Source organism: Mirounga angustirostris, unplaced genomic scaffold (assembly GCF_029215605.1).
Source record: "Mirounga angustirostris isolate CCGP_5_RB_7025 unplaced genomic scaffold, mMirAng1.0.hap1 SCAF_3, whole genome shotgun sequence".
In the NCBI taxonomy this organism is placed as follows: Eukaryota; Metazoa; Chordata; class Mammalia; order Carnivora; family Phocidae; genus Mirounga; species Mirounga angustirostris.
In genome coordinates, this window is record NW_026991711.1 from 102,200,822 (window position 1) to 102,218,737 (window position 17,916).

Consider the following 17,916-nt stretch of genomic DNA (forward strand, 5'->3'; position numbering starts at 1 on the left):
ATGGGGGGGAAGTGGCAGGCAGAGCCGGCAGAGGGAAAAGCAGGCTCCCTGCTGAGCAAGGAGCCCGATGCAGGACTCGATCCCAGGACCCGGGGATCATGACCTGAGCTGAAGGCAGATGCTTAAGTGACTGAGCCACCCAGGCATCCCAGCATCTGGGGAGCTTTAAAGAAATGCTAATGTTACTAGTATTTTTAGGCCCCACACCCAGATATGATGATTTAATTGATTTGGGGTAGATTCTGGGGTAGTTTTTTAAAGCTCCCCAGGTGATATTAATATACAAGTAGCGTGGAAAAACTGGGATAGCATCAGTATGAATTTATAATTTATGGTCACAAGGAACCTTAGAAATACTCTAGTTTTGGAACTTTGCTTTTAATCCATGGAAACTATGGTCAACAAAGTCTTGTGTAAACAAGTAAAATAGAGAAAAGCAGAGTTGTTCTAATTAGGCAGTAGAGGCTGGGAGGGAAGCTTTATCTGATAGGCCTCCGCCTCGCCCCTGTCCCATCTCTCTTATATAACCTTCACTGATGCTGCTCCCCGTCCTCCAGTCCCCAAGAATTCTCCATATAATAGTTTAAAAAATCCTGACAACTAAAAAAAAAAAAAAAAAAAGTCATTCTCTCATTCATGAAATATTTTTAAGCTCTAACAACATGACTGGGGCTGATATATGGGAACACTTCATATTTTCGAGTGGAAAACAGACAAATGACAAGTGTATATACAAGAAAATAGGAGGAAATTCATTTTGCACTCTCTCTGTCAAAGAAATAAAAATAAAATCTTAAAAAAAAAAAAAAAAAAGCAGAGGGCGCCTGGGTGGCTCAGTCATTGAGCGTCTGCCTTTGGCTCAGGTCATGATCTCAGGGTCCTGGGATTGAGTCCCGCATTGGGCTTCCTGCTCGGTGGGAAGCCTGCTTCTCCGAACTCTCCCACCCCTGCGCTTATGTTCCCTCTCTCACTGTGTCTCTCTTTCTCAAATAAATAAATAAAATCTCTAAAAAAAAAAAAAAAGCAGATAGAAATGACAAAGAGCCAAAATCAAAGAACAGAACCAACATAAACAATAAAGAAAATTGATAAATCAAAGTTTGGGTGTTTGGTGGTGCCTGGCTGGTTCTGTTGATAAAGCATGCAACTCTTGATCTTGGGGTCATAAGTTCAGCCCCACATTGGATGTAGAGCTTACTTTAAAAAAAAATTGTGTTTGTTTGGGTTTTTTTTTTTTTTTTAAGATTTTATTTATTTATTTGAGAGAGAGAGAGAGAGAAAGCACAAGCAAAGGGAGGAACAGAGGGAGAGTGAGAAGCAGATTCCCCACTGAGCAGGGAGCCCAACATGACCCTGAGATCATGATGTGAGCTGAAGGCAGATGCTTAACAGACTGAGCCAGCCAGTCACCCCCAAAATTGGGTTTTTTCTTAAGAGATTAGTAAAATAAACTCCTATAAAGACCGATCAAGAAAAAAAAAAAAGAGAGAGAGAGAGAGCACAAATTACTAACATCAGGACTAAAAGTGGGATAAAACCACAGATCATACAGACATTAAAAGGATATTAAAAGAATATTATGAACAATCTTAGGCCACTGAATTTTACAAATTAAATGGACAAATTTTTTGAAATATATAATTTACCAAAATTGTAATATGTATTAAAGGAAACTGAATTTTGTTTTCAAAAACCTTTCTACTAAGGAAACTATAGGCCCAATTAGTTTTCCTTGTAAATTCTATCAAACATTTAAGGAAGAAATAGTACCAATCCTATACAAACACTTCCAGAAAAATAGAGAAGGAAACAATTTCCAACTCATTTTATAGGGCCAGAATGACCCTAATACCAAAACCTAAAAAGACTACATAAGAAAATAAAATTACAGATCACTATCCCTCCATAATAAGATGCATAATCCTTAACAATTATTAGTAAATCAGGGGGGCCTGACTGGCTCAGTTGGTTAAGTGTCCAACTCTTGATTTCAGCTCAGTTCGTGATCTCAGGGTCATGTGATCAAGCCCCGTGCCTCATGCTCCGCACTGGGCACAGAGCCTACTTAAGATTCTCGCTCCCCCTCTTCCTCCACCCTTCCCCCTCTCTAAAATATGTAAAATCGATGTAATTCACCATATTCATGGAATAAACAGTATGATTATTTCATAGATGAAGAAAAAATATGACAAATTAATTACCCATTCTTGATTTAAAAAAAAAACTCACAACATAAGGAATAGGAACGAATGTCCTCAATTTGATAAAGAGCATCATCAAAAAACTTAGAACTATCACCATACATAATGGTAAAATAAACACTTTCTCCCTAAGATAGGGAAAGAGGAAAAGATGTCCACAATCACCCCTTCTAATCAACATTGTACTAGAGATCCTAGTCAGTACAAGTAGATGAAAAAAGAAATAAAAGGCATACAGACTGGTGAAAGAAGTAAATTGTCTTTGTTAGCAAATGACATGATTGTCTATGTGGAAATTTTTAAAGACCCTACAAAGTAACTACTAGAACTAATAAGTGAATTTAGCAAGATTGAGGACGTGTGGGCAATTTTTTTTTTTTAAGTAGGCTCCATGCCCAGTGTGAAGCCCAATGTGGGGTTTGAACTCACAACCCTGAGATCAAGACCTGAACTGAGATCAAGAGTTGGATGCTTCACCGACTGAACCACACAGGTACCCCCATTAGGGCAATTTTTAAAAAATCAATTGTTTTTCTGTATACTAAAAGCAAACAACTGCAAAATAAAACTTCAAAACAATTCAATTTGCAATAGTGTTAAAAATCACAAAATCTACAGAAATAAACTTAACAAATGATATGCTAGACCTTTACATTGAATGCTATAAAATATGACTGAGAGCAATTTTTTAAAACCTAAATAGGGCGCCTGGGTGGCTCAGTTGGTTAAGCGACTGCCTTCGGCTCAGGTCATGATCCTGGAGTCCTGGATTGAGTCCCGCATTGGGATCCCTGCTCAGCAGGGAGTCTGCTTCTCCCTCTGACCCTCCCCCCTCTCATGTGCTCTCTCTCTCTCATTCTCTCTCTCTCAAATAAACAAAATCTTATAAATAAATAAATAAATAAATAAATAAATAAATAAATAAAACCTAAATAAATGGAAAGATATACAGTGTTTAAGAATCCAAGAACTCAATATTAAGATGCCAATTCTCTCAAAATTAATCTATACATTCAATGTAATCCAAGCTGAGTCCAATATATATAGGGATATACAAAGGACCAGAAAGCCAAAATAATTTAGAAAAAGAAAAGTAAAATTGGAGACTTGCACTAACTGACTTAAGAGCTACTATAAAGCTATAGCAGTCAACACAATGTGGTGTTGACATAAGGTCAGGCAAATAGATTGATGTAATAGACTATAAGAGTGCAGAAATAGTCTCACTTTTATATGATCAATTCATTTCTGACAAATGTACAAAAACAACTAAATGGGGAAAGGAAAGCTATCTCACAAATGGGACTGGCACGAGTAGATATTCATATGGGGGGGGGAATGAAATTTGACTTTACCTCACACCATAAACAAAACTTAATTTGAGAAGGATCATACACCTAAGCATAAAGCTGAAACTATAAGGCTCCGAGAAAAAAATATAGAAGAATATCTCTTTAACATGGTAGCCAACAAAAATTTGTTGGGCAGGACATAGAAAACAGTAAACATTTTTTAAAAAGACAAGTTAAACTTCATCAAATTAAATACTTTATCTCATCATAAGAAAAATTAAGTGAAAAGGCAAGCCACGGAATGGTGGAAATATTCATAAAATATATGTATGACAATGGACTTACATCCAAAATAAAGAACTACTACAACTCAATAATAAAAAAACAAATGATCCAATTTAAAATGGACAAAAGACTTCAATAGCCATTCTGCAAAAGATGTACAACTAGCCAATAAACATGTTTAAAGATACCAAGGGAAACGGGTGAAAGTGGTCAAAAGATCCAAACATCCAGTTGTAAGATAAGTTCTGGGGATGTAATGTACAGCATGATAACTATAGCTAACAATACTGTACTGTGTATTTAAAAGCTGCTAAGAGAGTGGGGCGCCTGGGTGGCTCAGTTGGTTAACTGTCTGCCTTCGGCTCAGGTCATGATCCCAGGGTTCTGGGATCGAGCCCCGGGTCGGGCTCCCTGCTCAGTGGGAAGCCTGCTTCTCTCTCTCCCTCTTTCTGCTGCTCCCCTTGCTTGTGCTCTCTCGCTCTGTCAAATGAATAAATAAAATTAAAAAAAAAAAGAAAGAAAGCTGCTAAGAGAGTAGATCTTAGAAGTTCTCATCATAGGAAAAAATATTTGTAACTATGTGAGGTGATATACGTTAAGTAAACTTACAGTGGTAATCATTTTGCAATACATACATATGTCAAATTATTATGTTGTACACCTTAAACTAATACAATGTTTCATGTTAATTGATCTCAGTAAGACTTGAAAGAAAAGAACAAACTAAAAGGAAATATGCTCTTCAAAATGGTTAAAATAAGTAAATAAATAAAGACACTCTACATCATTAGTTCACCAGGGAAATGCAGTATGAGAAACTACCACACATCACTAGAGTGCTAAAAAGAAAGAGACTGAAAACTGCCTGGCAAAAGATACGACACAACAAAACTTCAGTACATTGCTAACAGAACACACTCCTACATACTCCTATGATCTTTTACTCCTAGGTATTGATCCAAGAGAAATGAACACATATATCCACAAAAAGACTTTATAAGAACGCTCATTGCAGCTTTATTCAAAATAGCCAAAAATCAGAAACAATCTTAAATGAAGGGCCATGCGAGAACTTTCTGGGGTGACTAACCTTAACACACTTAATGGTGAACTGTAAGGTTTTGCTCTCACCACTTCTATTCAATATTGCACTGGAGATTCTAGCTAGGGCAATTAGGGAAGAAAAATAAAAGCCATCCAGATTGGAAAGGAAGAAGCAAAATTATTTCAGATGACACAAACTTATATATAGAAAGTCCCAAAGAACCCACAAATAAACTAATAATTAAACAGATTCAGCAAGGTTGTAGGTAACAGATAAATATATAAAAATTAACTGTATTTCAGGGGCGTGTGAGTGGCACAGTTAAAGCTTCCAACTCTTGGTTTTGGCTCAGGTCTGATATCGGAGTCGTGGGATCAAGCCCTGCATTGGGCTCTGCACTCAGCAGAGTCTACTTGAGTTTCTCTCTCCCTTTACCTCTGCCCCTCCCCCGCTTTCTCTCAAATAAATAAATGTTTAAAAAAACTGTATTTCAATACACTAGTAATGAATAATTCATAAATGAAATTAAGGAAACAATTCCATTTACAATAGTATCAAAAAGAATGAAATACTTAGGAATAAATCCAACTGAAGAAGTGCCAGACTTGGGCACTAAACTATAAAACATTGCTGAAGAAAACTAAAGGAGACCTAAATAAATGAAAAGACATCCCATGTTCATTAAGGAGTGCACTTGTGATGAGCATCAGGTGATGCATAGAAGTGCTGAATCACTATACTGTACACCTGAAACTAATATTATACTATAAGATAACTAACTGGAATTTAAATAAAAACTTAAAAAAAAAAAAAGACATCCCATGTTCATTGATTGGAAAACTCAATAATGTTAAATGGCAATAGCCCCCACATTGACCTACAGATTCAATGCAATCCCTACCAAAAATCCAGGGGCCTTTTTTTTTTTTTTGCAGGAATTGACAAGCCAATCCTAAAATTCATATATAAAAGCAATGGATCCAGAATAACCAAAACAATGTGAAAAAGAGGGACAAAGTTGGAGGGCTCACACTTCCAATATCCAATTTCCAAAACACTCTACACAGCTACAGTAGTCAAAACTGTGTAGTACTAGCATAAGGAGAGACATTTTGAACAGAGGTGCCAATACAATTAAATGAGGAAAGAATAGTCTTTTGAACATATAACACTGAAACAACTGGATATCCACATGCAAAAAAATTAAGTTGTACCCCTTACTTACACCTTACACCCTACATAAAAATAAACTCCAACAGATCAAATACCTAAATGGAAAAGCTAAAACTACAAACCTTATAAGAAAATATAGTTGTAAATCTTTGTGACTTTGGACTAGGCAATAATTTCTTTTTTTTTAAGATTTTATTTATTCATTTGAGAGAGAGACAGAGAGACAGATAGCGAGAGAGAGCATGAGTGGGGAGGAGAGGGAGAAGCAGGCTCCCTGGGATCATGACCTGAGCCAAAGGCAGACAGATGCTCAACCAGCTGAGCCACCCAGGTGCCTCTAGGCAATAATTTCTTAAATGTGACACCAAAACTATAAGCAACCAAAGGGAAAAATTAGATAAATTATACTTCATCAAAATTAAAAACTTTTGTACTTCAAATATGTCTAGTAAAATGAAAAGACAACCCACAGAATGAAGAAAATATTTATAAATATATATCTGATAAATCTCTAATATTCAGAAATATTGAAAAATTCTTACAACTCAGCTATAAAAAGAAAATATAGGGGCTTGAATCGACACAAAGGATCAGAATAGATATTTCTACAAAGACATAAAAATGGCAACGAACACATGAAAAGACGTTCAGCATAATTAGTCATTAGAGAAGTGCAAATCAAAACCACAGAGAGATACTACTTTATTCCTACTATGATGGCTTTAATCAAAAAGATGGACAATAACAAGTATTGATGAGGATTTGGAGAAATTGGAACCCTCACGCATTTCTGGTGGGAATGATGCAACCACTGTGAAAACTAGCACCTCAAAATGTTAAACGTGGACTTACCATATGACCCAGCAATTCCACTCTTAAGTGTATATCCAAGAGAAGTGAAAACATGCTCAGGTAAAAACTTATACAAAAATGTTCAGACCACTAGAGGGTATTATGCTACGTGAAATAAGTCAACCAAAGAAAAACAATTATCATGATTTCACTCATATGCAGAATTTAAGAAACAAAACAGAGGATCATAGGGGAAGGGAGGGAAAAATAAAATAAGCCAAAATCAGAGAGGGAGACAAACCATAAGAGCCTCTTAACTATAGAAAACAAACTGAGGGTTGCTGGAGGGGATGTGGGTGGGGGGATGGGGTAACTGGATGGTGGACATTAAGGAGGGCACGTGATGTAATGAGCACTGGATGTTATATACAACTGATGAATCACTGAACTCTACCTCTGAAACTAATAATACACTATATGTTAATTTAAAAAAATGTTCTGAGTAACATTATCATAATAGCCAAAGAGTAGAAACAACCCAAGTGCCCATCATGTGATAAGCGGATAAACAAAATGTGGTACATCTATACAATGGAATATTATCCCACCTAAAAAGGAAGGAAGTACTGGTTTAGACTACAACATGGATGAACCTTGAAAACAGTACACTAAACAAAAGATACGACATATGACAATTCCATTTACAAGAAATGTCCAGAATACGCAATTCCATAGACAGGATAAATTAGTTTACATTAGGAAGGGAGGAAGGAGGGAATGGAGAGTGCCTGCTAATGGGTATGGGATTAACTTTGGAGTGATAAAAATGTTCCGGAATAAAATGGTGGGAATGATTACACAAATTCATAAATACACTAAAACTCACTAAATTATACACTTCTAAAGGCTAAATTTTAAGTTATGTGAATTACATTTCTTTTTTTTAAGATTTTTATTTATTTGAGAGAGAAAGATAGAGCATGAGCAGAGGGAGGGGCAGAGAGAGAGAGAGGGAGAAGCTGACTCCATCCGCTGAGCAGGGAGCCTGATTGGGTACTTGATCCCAGGACCCTGGAATCACAACCTGAGCCGAAGGCAGATAGATGCCCGACCAACAGAGCCACCCAGGTGCCCCTGTGAATTACATTTCAAAAAGGGAGGCAGGGATCTCCTCCATCCCCAAATCCTAATCTTCTTTTCCAGAGGCAACTAATGTTATTTGTTTCTTGAGTACCATTCCTGAAATAGAGTGTATACATACAAATGTATATTTGTGTGTCTATAGGTCCTTTATTAAAAACAGAAATATGAGCATAGCAGATACTTTGTCCTAGACTTTTTCTCCTTACAATATAACTTCAACATCATTCCTCTCTACAATATAACTTAGTGATTATTCCATTTCAACATGTGTTAAGTATTCCTCAATCCTCTTTATTTTTTAGATATGCTATAATTTAGTTTGCTAGTCTTTTGCCACTACAAATAATGTTGCAATTAATTTCCTTGTATATATTTCCATTACATGTGTATTAGTGGAACGCATTTCTAGAAGTAAAATTTCTGGTTGAAAATATGGTTTTTCTTATTTTATTTTGATAGACTGCCATTATTGATTTAATGTCTCTCTTTCTTACTAGATTATAAGTTCTCTGAGGACAGGGCCCATTTCTGTTTGGTTGGCCAGGGTAATCTAGATTCTAACACATTGCTTGACATACTGCTTTATATATTTGTAGATGGACAAGCCTGTGTGCTTTGTTGTACAAAGTGTCAAATGGAGATTCGAAGCAACATCATTCAAAAAAAAAAAAAAAAGAACTATTCAGTTTATAGAGATAAGAATTCTTTGGAGATTGGTTTTAGTTTGTTTGTCTTTACTTTTCATCCAGTTGTTTGTTATTTTTTTCCTTTTCAACTCCAGTGTGTTTTCAAAAATTATGGGATCAGGGGCGCCTGGCTGGCTCAGTCCGTGGAGTGTGCAGCTCTTGATCTCACGGTCATTAGTTTGAGCCCTACATTGAGTGTAGAGATTACTTAAAAATAAAATCTTTTTTAAAAAAAATTATGGGAGGGGCACCTAGGTGGCTCAGTCAGTTAAGTGTCTGCCTTCGGCCCAGATCATGATCCCCAGGTCCTGGGAACAAGCCCTGAATTGGGCTCCCCGCTCAGCAGGGAGTCTGCCTCTCCCTCTCTCTCTGCCCCTCCCCACTGCTCATTCTCTCTCTCTCTCTCTCTTTCTCCTTCAAATAAATAAATAAAATAATATAAAATTATGGGATGAATTGCAATGTGTCATTCTAAGAAATATAGAATCCTTAATTTCATCTGAATATATCAACATGTTTTATTAAATAAATTCTTGCTTCTTATATATATACATATATATTTCAGTTATTCAAAAAAGGGAGGATGGGGGGTTGATTTGCAACTTTAAGAAACCCAATAGCGACACCTGCTGGAGAAAATGTCAGAATCTGTTTTGAATCCATTAAACATTTTAGATCAGTTTGTTTCTATTAACTGGAAGGAATTTGTTATTTTATCATAGGAGTGCTTGTAATAAGTAAATATTAATTACATTTACAGAATATTCTTTGATGCTCTGTAAAGTTACAGTTAAAAAATTTTTTTTCAGGATAAAGTCATTTTGGGAACTGATTACCCCTTTCCACTAGGGGAGCTGGAACCTGGGAAACTGATAGAGTCCATAGAAGAATTTGATGCAGAAACAAAGGTATATGCTGTTTACTTCATGGTCTTCCTGAGTTTCCCCGCTCTAATTCTTTGGTTTCAGAGAACTTTGATATGCGACAACAAAGAACAAGGGAAACATTATGCTTAATATTCCTAGAATTGTTACTAGAAATAGTGGAACTACTAAAGGGCACAACGCAGAGTACTAACCGCTATACGATCATGGCGCGCCACCCTCCCCGCGGCAGGAACTACTAAAGGGCAAAGGAAGATGTGGTATATATATACATTGCAATATTACTCAGCCATAAAAAAGAATGAAATCTTGTCCTTTGCAACGATGCAGTTGGAGCTAGAGCGTATAATGCTAAGTGAAATAAGTCGGTCAGAGAAAGACAAATACCATTTCACGATGTGAAATTTAAGAAACAAAACAAAGGGAAAGGGCGCCTGGGTGGCTCAGTTGGTTAAGCAACTGCCTTCCGCTCAGGTCATGATCTTGGAGTCCCCGGATCGAGTCCCGCATCGGGCTCCCTGCTTAGCGAGGAGCCTGCTTCTCCCTCTGACCCTACCCCCTCTCATGTACTCTCTCTCATTCTCGCTCTCTCAAATAAATAAATAAATCTTTAAAAAAAAAAAAGGGAAAAAAGGAGACAAACCACAAAACAGACTCTTAACTATAGAGAACAAACAGATGGTTCCCAGAAGGGAGGTAGGTGGGGGGAGGGGTGAAACAGGTGATGGGGATTAATAGTACATTTACCTTGAGAGCACTCAGTGGAACTAGTGAATCACTACATTGTACACCTGAAACTAACTTTATGTTAACTACGCTGGAATTAAATTTTTTAATTTTTTTTTTTAAAAGCTGAAAGTCAACCTAGTACAACTAAATTCATAAAGCCAAGAACAAAAACCGTAAAGAAGCGTATCATAATCATATATTTATGCTTGTATGTTCGATGAACAAGAAAAATGTCTGTTTTTCCTTTTAACATTTCTGTAACAAATCTACCAATCTCAAAAATTATAATGATCCTGGTTATTCGGATATTGAGACTAAAGTCTTGATTAACAAGGACTCAAAGAACCAGAACTCTCAAGTAACTGGATTTTTTTCTTTTGGCATTTGATTTTTAGGGTGGATAAATGATACTAAAATGTACTATAATGCTGCCACTGCCTATTCTGCCCCTTCGGCTTATGAACCAAGATGAGTTTAAAATGAGAATCTGTCCTCAGATCCCCTCTCCTTTGTCATCCCCCTCCCATCCCACCCCTACCCCACAACAAAACAAGTTCTTCCTAAGGGATTCATTGCCAATCATAACCGGAGTCAAGCTTGGCCAAAAATGAAGACATAGGAACATATAAACTCTTAACAAATCTTACAAATTCTCAGTCATGGGGTGCCTGGGTGGCTCAGCCAGTTAAGCGTCTGCCTTCTGCTCAGGTTATGATCCAGGGGTCCTGAGATTGAGCTCCCGTCATCGGGCTCCCTATTCATCAGGGAGTCTGCTTCTCCCTCTCCCTCTGCTCCTCCTCCCACTCATGCTTTCTCATTCTCTCTCTCAAATAAATAACCTTTTAAAAAAAAGTCTCAGTCATAATCTTTTGCATAATTCCTGGCTTTCTTCTAAACTAGAATCCAAGTTCCCTTAGCCAAAATCAAACTTAAACCAAATTACCCTAAGTATCCTGATTAAACCTTTAACAGAATAATAATAATAATTACTGTTATTATTTTTGCCTCTAGTTATTTATTGTATCTGCTTATAACTTTTAAGGTCAAAGTTTTAAAAAAATCTTACATGAAAATGTTATACTCACAAATTCATGACATTCTGTACAAGGTTACTGTAAAATTGTTTATAATAAAAGATCGAAAACAATCTAGTTTTCAGAGAGAAATAGTTAAATAAATAATATATCCATACAATGGAATGTATGTAGCCATAAAAAAATTAAAAATCAATTTCCAAAGTATCTTAAGTTTAAAAAGCAAGGTACAAAACAACGCATACATTGTACTTCCATTTGTGTATAATACACTATCCATTTGTTAAAAAATGTCCATATACCTAAATATAAGTATTTGCTTATATATGCATAAAATATTCTGGGAAAACAGACAAGAAACTGATAACTCTGGAAAGAAAAAGTACTGGTTGGGTGGCAGTAGTGAAAGGAAGCATCCATTTTCTACCCTTTGAATTTTGAGCCACATAAAGGTAAATTTCACTAAAAAATTTTTAGACACAATAAACCCATTTGATGACCACAACAACACTGGGAGGTAGACAGGCAGATGCATTCCACCATGTAGATGCAGAGGAGGAAAACAAGATTTGGGTGCTGGGTGATTTGCCAAAGGCAATATTAACTGTTAGATTATAGCACATGGACCCAACCCCAAATCTGACATGCCAAAATGTATCTTCTTCAAACGATAGTTGGTACCAACATATTTTTAAAAGTAAAGCAAACAGTTTTCTCAGAGCAACAATAGTCACTTCTAAATCCTCCTTTAAGATGGGGATGGCCCAAGTGTGTATCAGGGAAGAACCCTGAGTAAGAAGTCCCTGCCTCAAATCCCCCACTGTCCAAGGCTGTGTAAGAACACTGAAGTGATCAAAATATATAGAGACACATTAATATCCAGAGACGTTACACAACCCCATACATGTTTCCTTCTACTCTCAGCTACATGGTGCCCTTTGCAAGCTGGACATATATCAAGTAAGTTACCCCCTTAACTCACAGGATTTTTTTAAAGATTTTATTCATTTATTTGAGAGAGAGAGAGAAAGGGAGGAAGAGAGCGTGCACACATGAGCAGGGGAGGGGCAGAGGGAGCTGCAGACTCCCCACTGTGCAGGGAGCCTGATGCAGGGCTCCAGGATCATGACCTGAGCTGAAGGCACATGCTTAACCAACTGAGCCACCCAGGCGCCCCAGCTCACAGGAGTTCTTGCTGTGGGGTTGACCTAGTCTATAACTGGGAAGAAAGTGAGGAAAAATTTGGCAGTCCTTTTTTTTCATCTGAAATCTATAAATTTACATATTTGTACCATATTCTGAGGTGCTTCATCTATCACTTCTCTTGTGCCAAAAGAGCTTACCTTTTATTCATGGCCATGTGAAGGGACAACACATATGTCTAAAAACTGGAGGATGTCTAGATGACTTCTGGGCACTATTTCCAGCTCACCTGTCCCACAGACCTAACCTGTACCTTTTCTCTATGAAGTTGACCTTTGAACAACACAAGAGTTAGGGGCGTTGACCCCTACATCAAAATCCACATATAACCTTTGGCTCCCCAAAAACTTAACTACTAATAGCCTGCTGTTGACCAAAAGCCTTACCGATAACATAGTTGATTAACACATATTTTGTATCTTACTTGTATTATACACTGTATTCTTACAATATCTCTCTTTTTACAATTTTTTACTTCTAGGCTACACAGTTTGTGAGTTTTTTCAAATTGTCACAAATCTCCAAAGAATTTTCCAATATATTTATTGAAAAAAATCCTCACGTATGTGGACTTCCACAGTTCAAACTCATGTTGTTCAAGGGTCAACTGTATTTGTCTCTAAATAGTCCTTGAAACCCATTAGAGGGTCCTATATAGGTTTCGAAATAAGGCATTTTTTCCTAAGAGGGCTTTCCCCCTTATAATTCTCCTTTCTTCCCATGACCAACTTTCAAACTTAGATTTTAAATAGTGGGGCAGACAGGGGTCAAGAGATTCATTGTTTAACCTGCTAAACTTTTTCTCTCACATTGGGAAATTCATCTTTTAAAAATCTGATAAAGGGGCGCCTGGGTGGCTCAGTCGCTAAGTGTCTGTCTTCGGCTCAGGTCATGATCCCAGGGTCCTGGGATCGAGCCCTGCATCGGGCTCCCTGCTCAGTGGGAAGTCTGTTCTCCCTCTCCTACTCCCCCTGCTTGTGTTCCCTCTCTCGCTGTGTCTCTCTCTGTCAAACAAATAAAATCTTTTAAAAAAACCAAACAAACCTGATAAAGACACTCAGTAAAGTATTTTGAAATAACCATTAAATAATACTTTAAATAGAACCTTTCTTTTCTTTTGCAGGATAAACTCAAAGCTGGCAATGCCCTAGCATTTTTGGGTCTCGAAAGAAAACAATTTGAATGACTGGATTTCCTAAAAAGGCAAACATTCAAGAAGTTATTTTATTTTTGTTTTTAAATATGTATCACACATGCATTACTAAAATCTTATTTGGAACTATTTTACCCAGAAATAGAATATCCACAAATGTTCTAAATTATTCATAACAAAAATGACTCACAGAATATGTTTTCATTCTGAAAAACAGCACATTATTTTATGCACAAATCAAAAATGATTTTCCCAACACTTTTTAAATTAATGTCAGAAATAAAAAGCAAAATGTCATTAATGATTTATATGTAGAAAGACCAACCACCAGACTCATCCTGGAGGGCTGAGGTAGGTTCTCCACTTTGAGCAAGTATATGTGAATAGGGCCCAAATAACCCGTTTTTATCCACTTTTAACACCCTCCATTAGTCCACAACTGGGCCGGGAATGCTTTACAATCCAAAAAAATAAGTGATACATATATTGCATCATCTCTAGAGGGCTTATAGCCCAATTAAAGAGGCAAGACACATGTTCATGGAATAATTACTAAGCAATACAATCGGAAGCACAGAAGTTTCAGTAAGAAAAACTCATCTGGGGGGTGCCTGGGTGGCTCAGTTGGTTAAGCAACTGCCTTCGGCTCAGGTCATGATCCTGGAGTCCCGGGATCGAGTCCTGCATCAGACTCCCTGCTCAGCGGGGAGTCTGCTTCTCCCTCTGATCCTCCCCCTCTCATGCTCTCTGTCTCCCATTCTCTCTCTCAGATAAATAAATAAAAAATCTTTAAAAAAAAAAAAAAAAAGAAAAACTCATCTGGATTCAAACTTGGGCAGATCTTCACAGAACTCGGGCTGAGTCTCTAAGGATGGACAAGCCTAGTTGGAAGATGGGAAATAGACAAAGAGGCAAATCTACAAGAACAGGAATTTCAGACAGAATGAGAACTTACCTATTCTGAAGAAAAGCTCCAGTCTATAATTTACTTTTACCAGAAGCTCTTTTAATTTAAAATACTGAGCAAAATGTGTAAAGCTAGTTATGGAGATTGAGCAAGGAAATACCAGGGTAGCTTTGTTCTACTTACTTCATTTATGGTTGTCCCATCTGGGCTGCTGAAAATGAACTTGGTCCTGGGAGGGGTGATGAACATCTGTGGTTCATGTACCTCTGGCTGAATTCTAAAACCAAATACAATTTTTCAAAATGACCCTCTTGGGGCGCCTGGATGGCTCAGTCATTAAGCATCTGCCTTCGGCTCAGGTCATGGTCCCAGGGTCCTGGAATCGAGCCCCGCATCGGGCTCCTTGCTCGGCGGGAAGCCTGCTTCTCCCTCTCCCACTCCCCCTGCTTATGTTCCCTCTCTCGCTGTGTCTCCCTCTGTCAAATAAATAAATAAAACCTCCAAAAACAAAAAAAAATGACTCTCTTGCTTTGGATTCATTCATAGTTCTTTTCCATCCTATTAGTCCAGAAAACCAAGAGTTGAGTACTGGCATGTAATGTGAGGTGATCTAACTTTTGCTAAACTATACCTATTCCATTATCTTCACTTTATTTAGTTCAGTACTCCCTCTTTTTCCTGCTCCTCCTGTTGCTTTCTAGGACTTTACCCACCCACCAAATCTGCCTAAAAAGAAAAACAAAGTTGAGCAAAATGGCAACATGAAGCATATGTTATTACTTTTTCCTTCCCCATTCTTTGGGGAAAACATCTGTTATTTTTCATATATTCTATATTTGAACACTTTTAATGTAGTGTTAAATCACTGTTTTATTATGAACAGTAACCTAAGCACCTTATTCAATATCATAGACAGATAAAGACAGATTAGATAGAGACAAGGATATTCATACTCACAGAGTGTTTGTGTGATCCAAGGGCTGTAGGAGTGCGGATACGAAAGTAAACAAGAAGCACAAAATTCCTTTTCTGATTACACTTACAATCTGGAGAATAAGAACACAAGTAAACAAAGGAGAGAGAACATAAAAAGGAGAAATGGAGACATGGAGGGAAGGAAGAAGGAAGGAGGGAGGGAGGGAAATTTTTTTCTTACACCGACAAACACTATACAGAAATTAAAACAGGGAAATGTATAGAGTGACTAGAGGAAGCAGGGGGGATAAAACATTAAATTGTGGAGCCAGATAAAGCCTCTTTAGAGAGGACTTTAAACTAGACTTAAATGGTAGAATGCAATAGCCATGGAGAAGAGCCTTCCAGGCAAAGTGAAAAACCTCTGAGGCAGGAAAGAGCTTATGGCAGTTTGTGAGCAAGGAGGAGAGAGGTAGGAGGTGAAGCTGAAAAGATAGCCAGATAACTAGGCCATAGGCAAGAATTTAGATTTTATATTAAGTTTCACAGGATGCCATTGGAGTTTTTGAAATAGGTCTGTGATATGCTCTGACTTATGTGTTAAAAAAAAAAACAAAAAACATTAGGAGCTGTAGACAATTATTTAAGGGGGTAAAGAAGGGTAGTAGGCAGCCAAGGCAAGAAATGGTGACTTGGGCAAGAGTAACAGAATGGGGATGGTGAGATGTGGTTGTAGATAGAACTAACAGCACTTGATAAATGTGAGGAAGAAGGAAGAAGGGAAGGAAAGAAATCAAGGTTGATTCTCAGGTATCTATATGTGTGTGTGTGTACCATACTTTGTTCCATCAATCTCCTATATTTGGACATTATATATAATTTCCAATATTTGCCATTACAAATAATCCTACAAGGGGGAGGAGCAAGATGGAGGAGGAGTAGGAGACCTAAATTTTGTCTGGTCCCAGGAATTCAGCTAGATAGTTATCAAACCATTCAGAACACCTACAAACTCAACAGGAGATCGAAGAAAAGAATAGCAGCAACTCTCTGAACAGAAAAGCGACCACTTTCTGGAAGGTAGGACGTGCAGAGAAGTGAATCCAAGGCGATATTCGGGAGGATAGACAGTGGGGGAGGGGGCCTCCGTCAGCCACTACCAGCAAGTGACAGAGCAGCAGAGCACAAAATTGGAACTTTTAGAAGTCTGCTCCACTGAGGTAAGTCACTCCAGTGGCTAAGCGGGGGGTGGAACCCTCGTGGGACAGTGTGGTCTCAGGACCCTCGGGGTCACAGAAAGACCGGGGGTGCCTGAGTGCAGCAGAGCTCCCAGGTATCAGAGTGGGGAAGCCGGCTGCAAAGACAGAGCCAAGGAGTAGGCTCTCAGCTCGGGGCTGCCATAAATCATGATCCGCTGCACAATCAGGCCACTGCTCCTCCAGCAGGAACCCAACAAGCGGCAGATCAAGGGAGACTCCATTTCCTCCCCCGGGAGGAGCGGCAGGGAGCTCACCGCAGGGATCTGCTGGGTTTGGAGACTACACACGGGGTCAGGTGCCAGAGATAGAGATGCCCCATCGCAGGCCGGGTGAGCACGGAGTGCGGCCGGAGACCAGGGAGACGGGACTGACTCCTTTTCTCTGGGGGCACACTGAGGAGTGGGGCCCTGAGTTCTCGGCTCCTCCGGGTCGGAGATTGGGAGGCCGCCATTTTCACTCTCGTTCTCCAAAGCTGTATGGAAAGCTTGCAGGGAATAAAAGCTCCCGAGAGCAAACCCGAGCAGATTACTTAGCCCTGACCCGGCAAGGGTGGGGCAATTCTGCCTCCGGCAAAGACATTTGGGAACCACGGCAACAGGCCCCTCCCCCAGAAGATCAGCAAGAACAGCCAGCCAAGACCAAGTTTACCAATCAATGAGAACGGCAGAACTCCAGTGCTAGGGGAATACAGCACAAAGAATTCATGGCTTTTTTACCATGATTCTTTAGTCTTTCAAAGTTAACTTTTTAAATTTTCTTTATTTTTTTTCTATTTTTTTAGTTAAATTTTTCTTATTTCCTTTTTCAACCAACTTATCAATTCCTTTTTTAGGATCTTTCTTAATTTTCATTTTTACAGTCATATTCCATCCCTTCATTGTATTTAACCTTATTTTTTGTATATATATATATTTTTTTCTTTCTTTAAGATTTTGGGATACAGTTTCTTCTAAGAGACCAAAATATACCCTAAATCTAGTGTATGATGTTGTCCTAGTCTCCCGCCTGATCACATTCTTTTTTTAAATTTTTTTTTATTCTTTTTTCAACCAATTCTTATCGTAACAATTCCTTTTTTAAAATCTTTTATAATTTTCATCTTTACATTCATATTCCATCCCTTCATCGTACTTACCCTTATTTTTGTATATATATAAGTTTTTCTTTCTTTAAAATTTTGGGAGGCAATTTCTTCTAACAGATCAAAATACACCC

At 38.1% G+C, this 17,916-nt stretch overlaps 1 protein-coding gene across 2 annotated transcripts in view; it reads left to right on the plus strand.

Moving 5' to 3' along the window:
* ACMSD (aminocarboxymuconate semialdehyde decarboxylase) overlaps positions 1 to 13,806 on the plus strand; it is a 66,735-nt gene extending 52,929 nt beyond the window's left edge. For both annotated transcript variants that reach the window (XM_045867496.1, XM_045867497.1), the window contains 2 exons: positions 9,427 to 9,525; positions 13,591 to 13,806. In XM_045867496.1, coding sequence (XP_045723452.1) covers positions 9,427 to 9,525; positions 13,591 to 13,653 — 162 coding nt within the window. In that variant the 3' untranslated portion in view covers positions 13,654 to 13,806. The remainder of the gene's footprint in view (positions 1 to 9,426; positions 9,526 to 13,590) is intronic.
* The last annotated feature ends 4,110 nt before the right edge of the window (positions 13,807 to 17,916 follow it).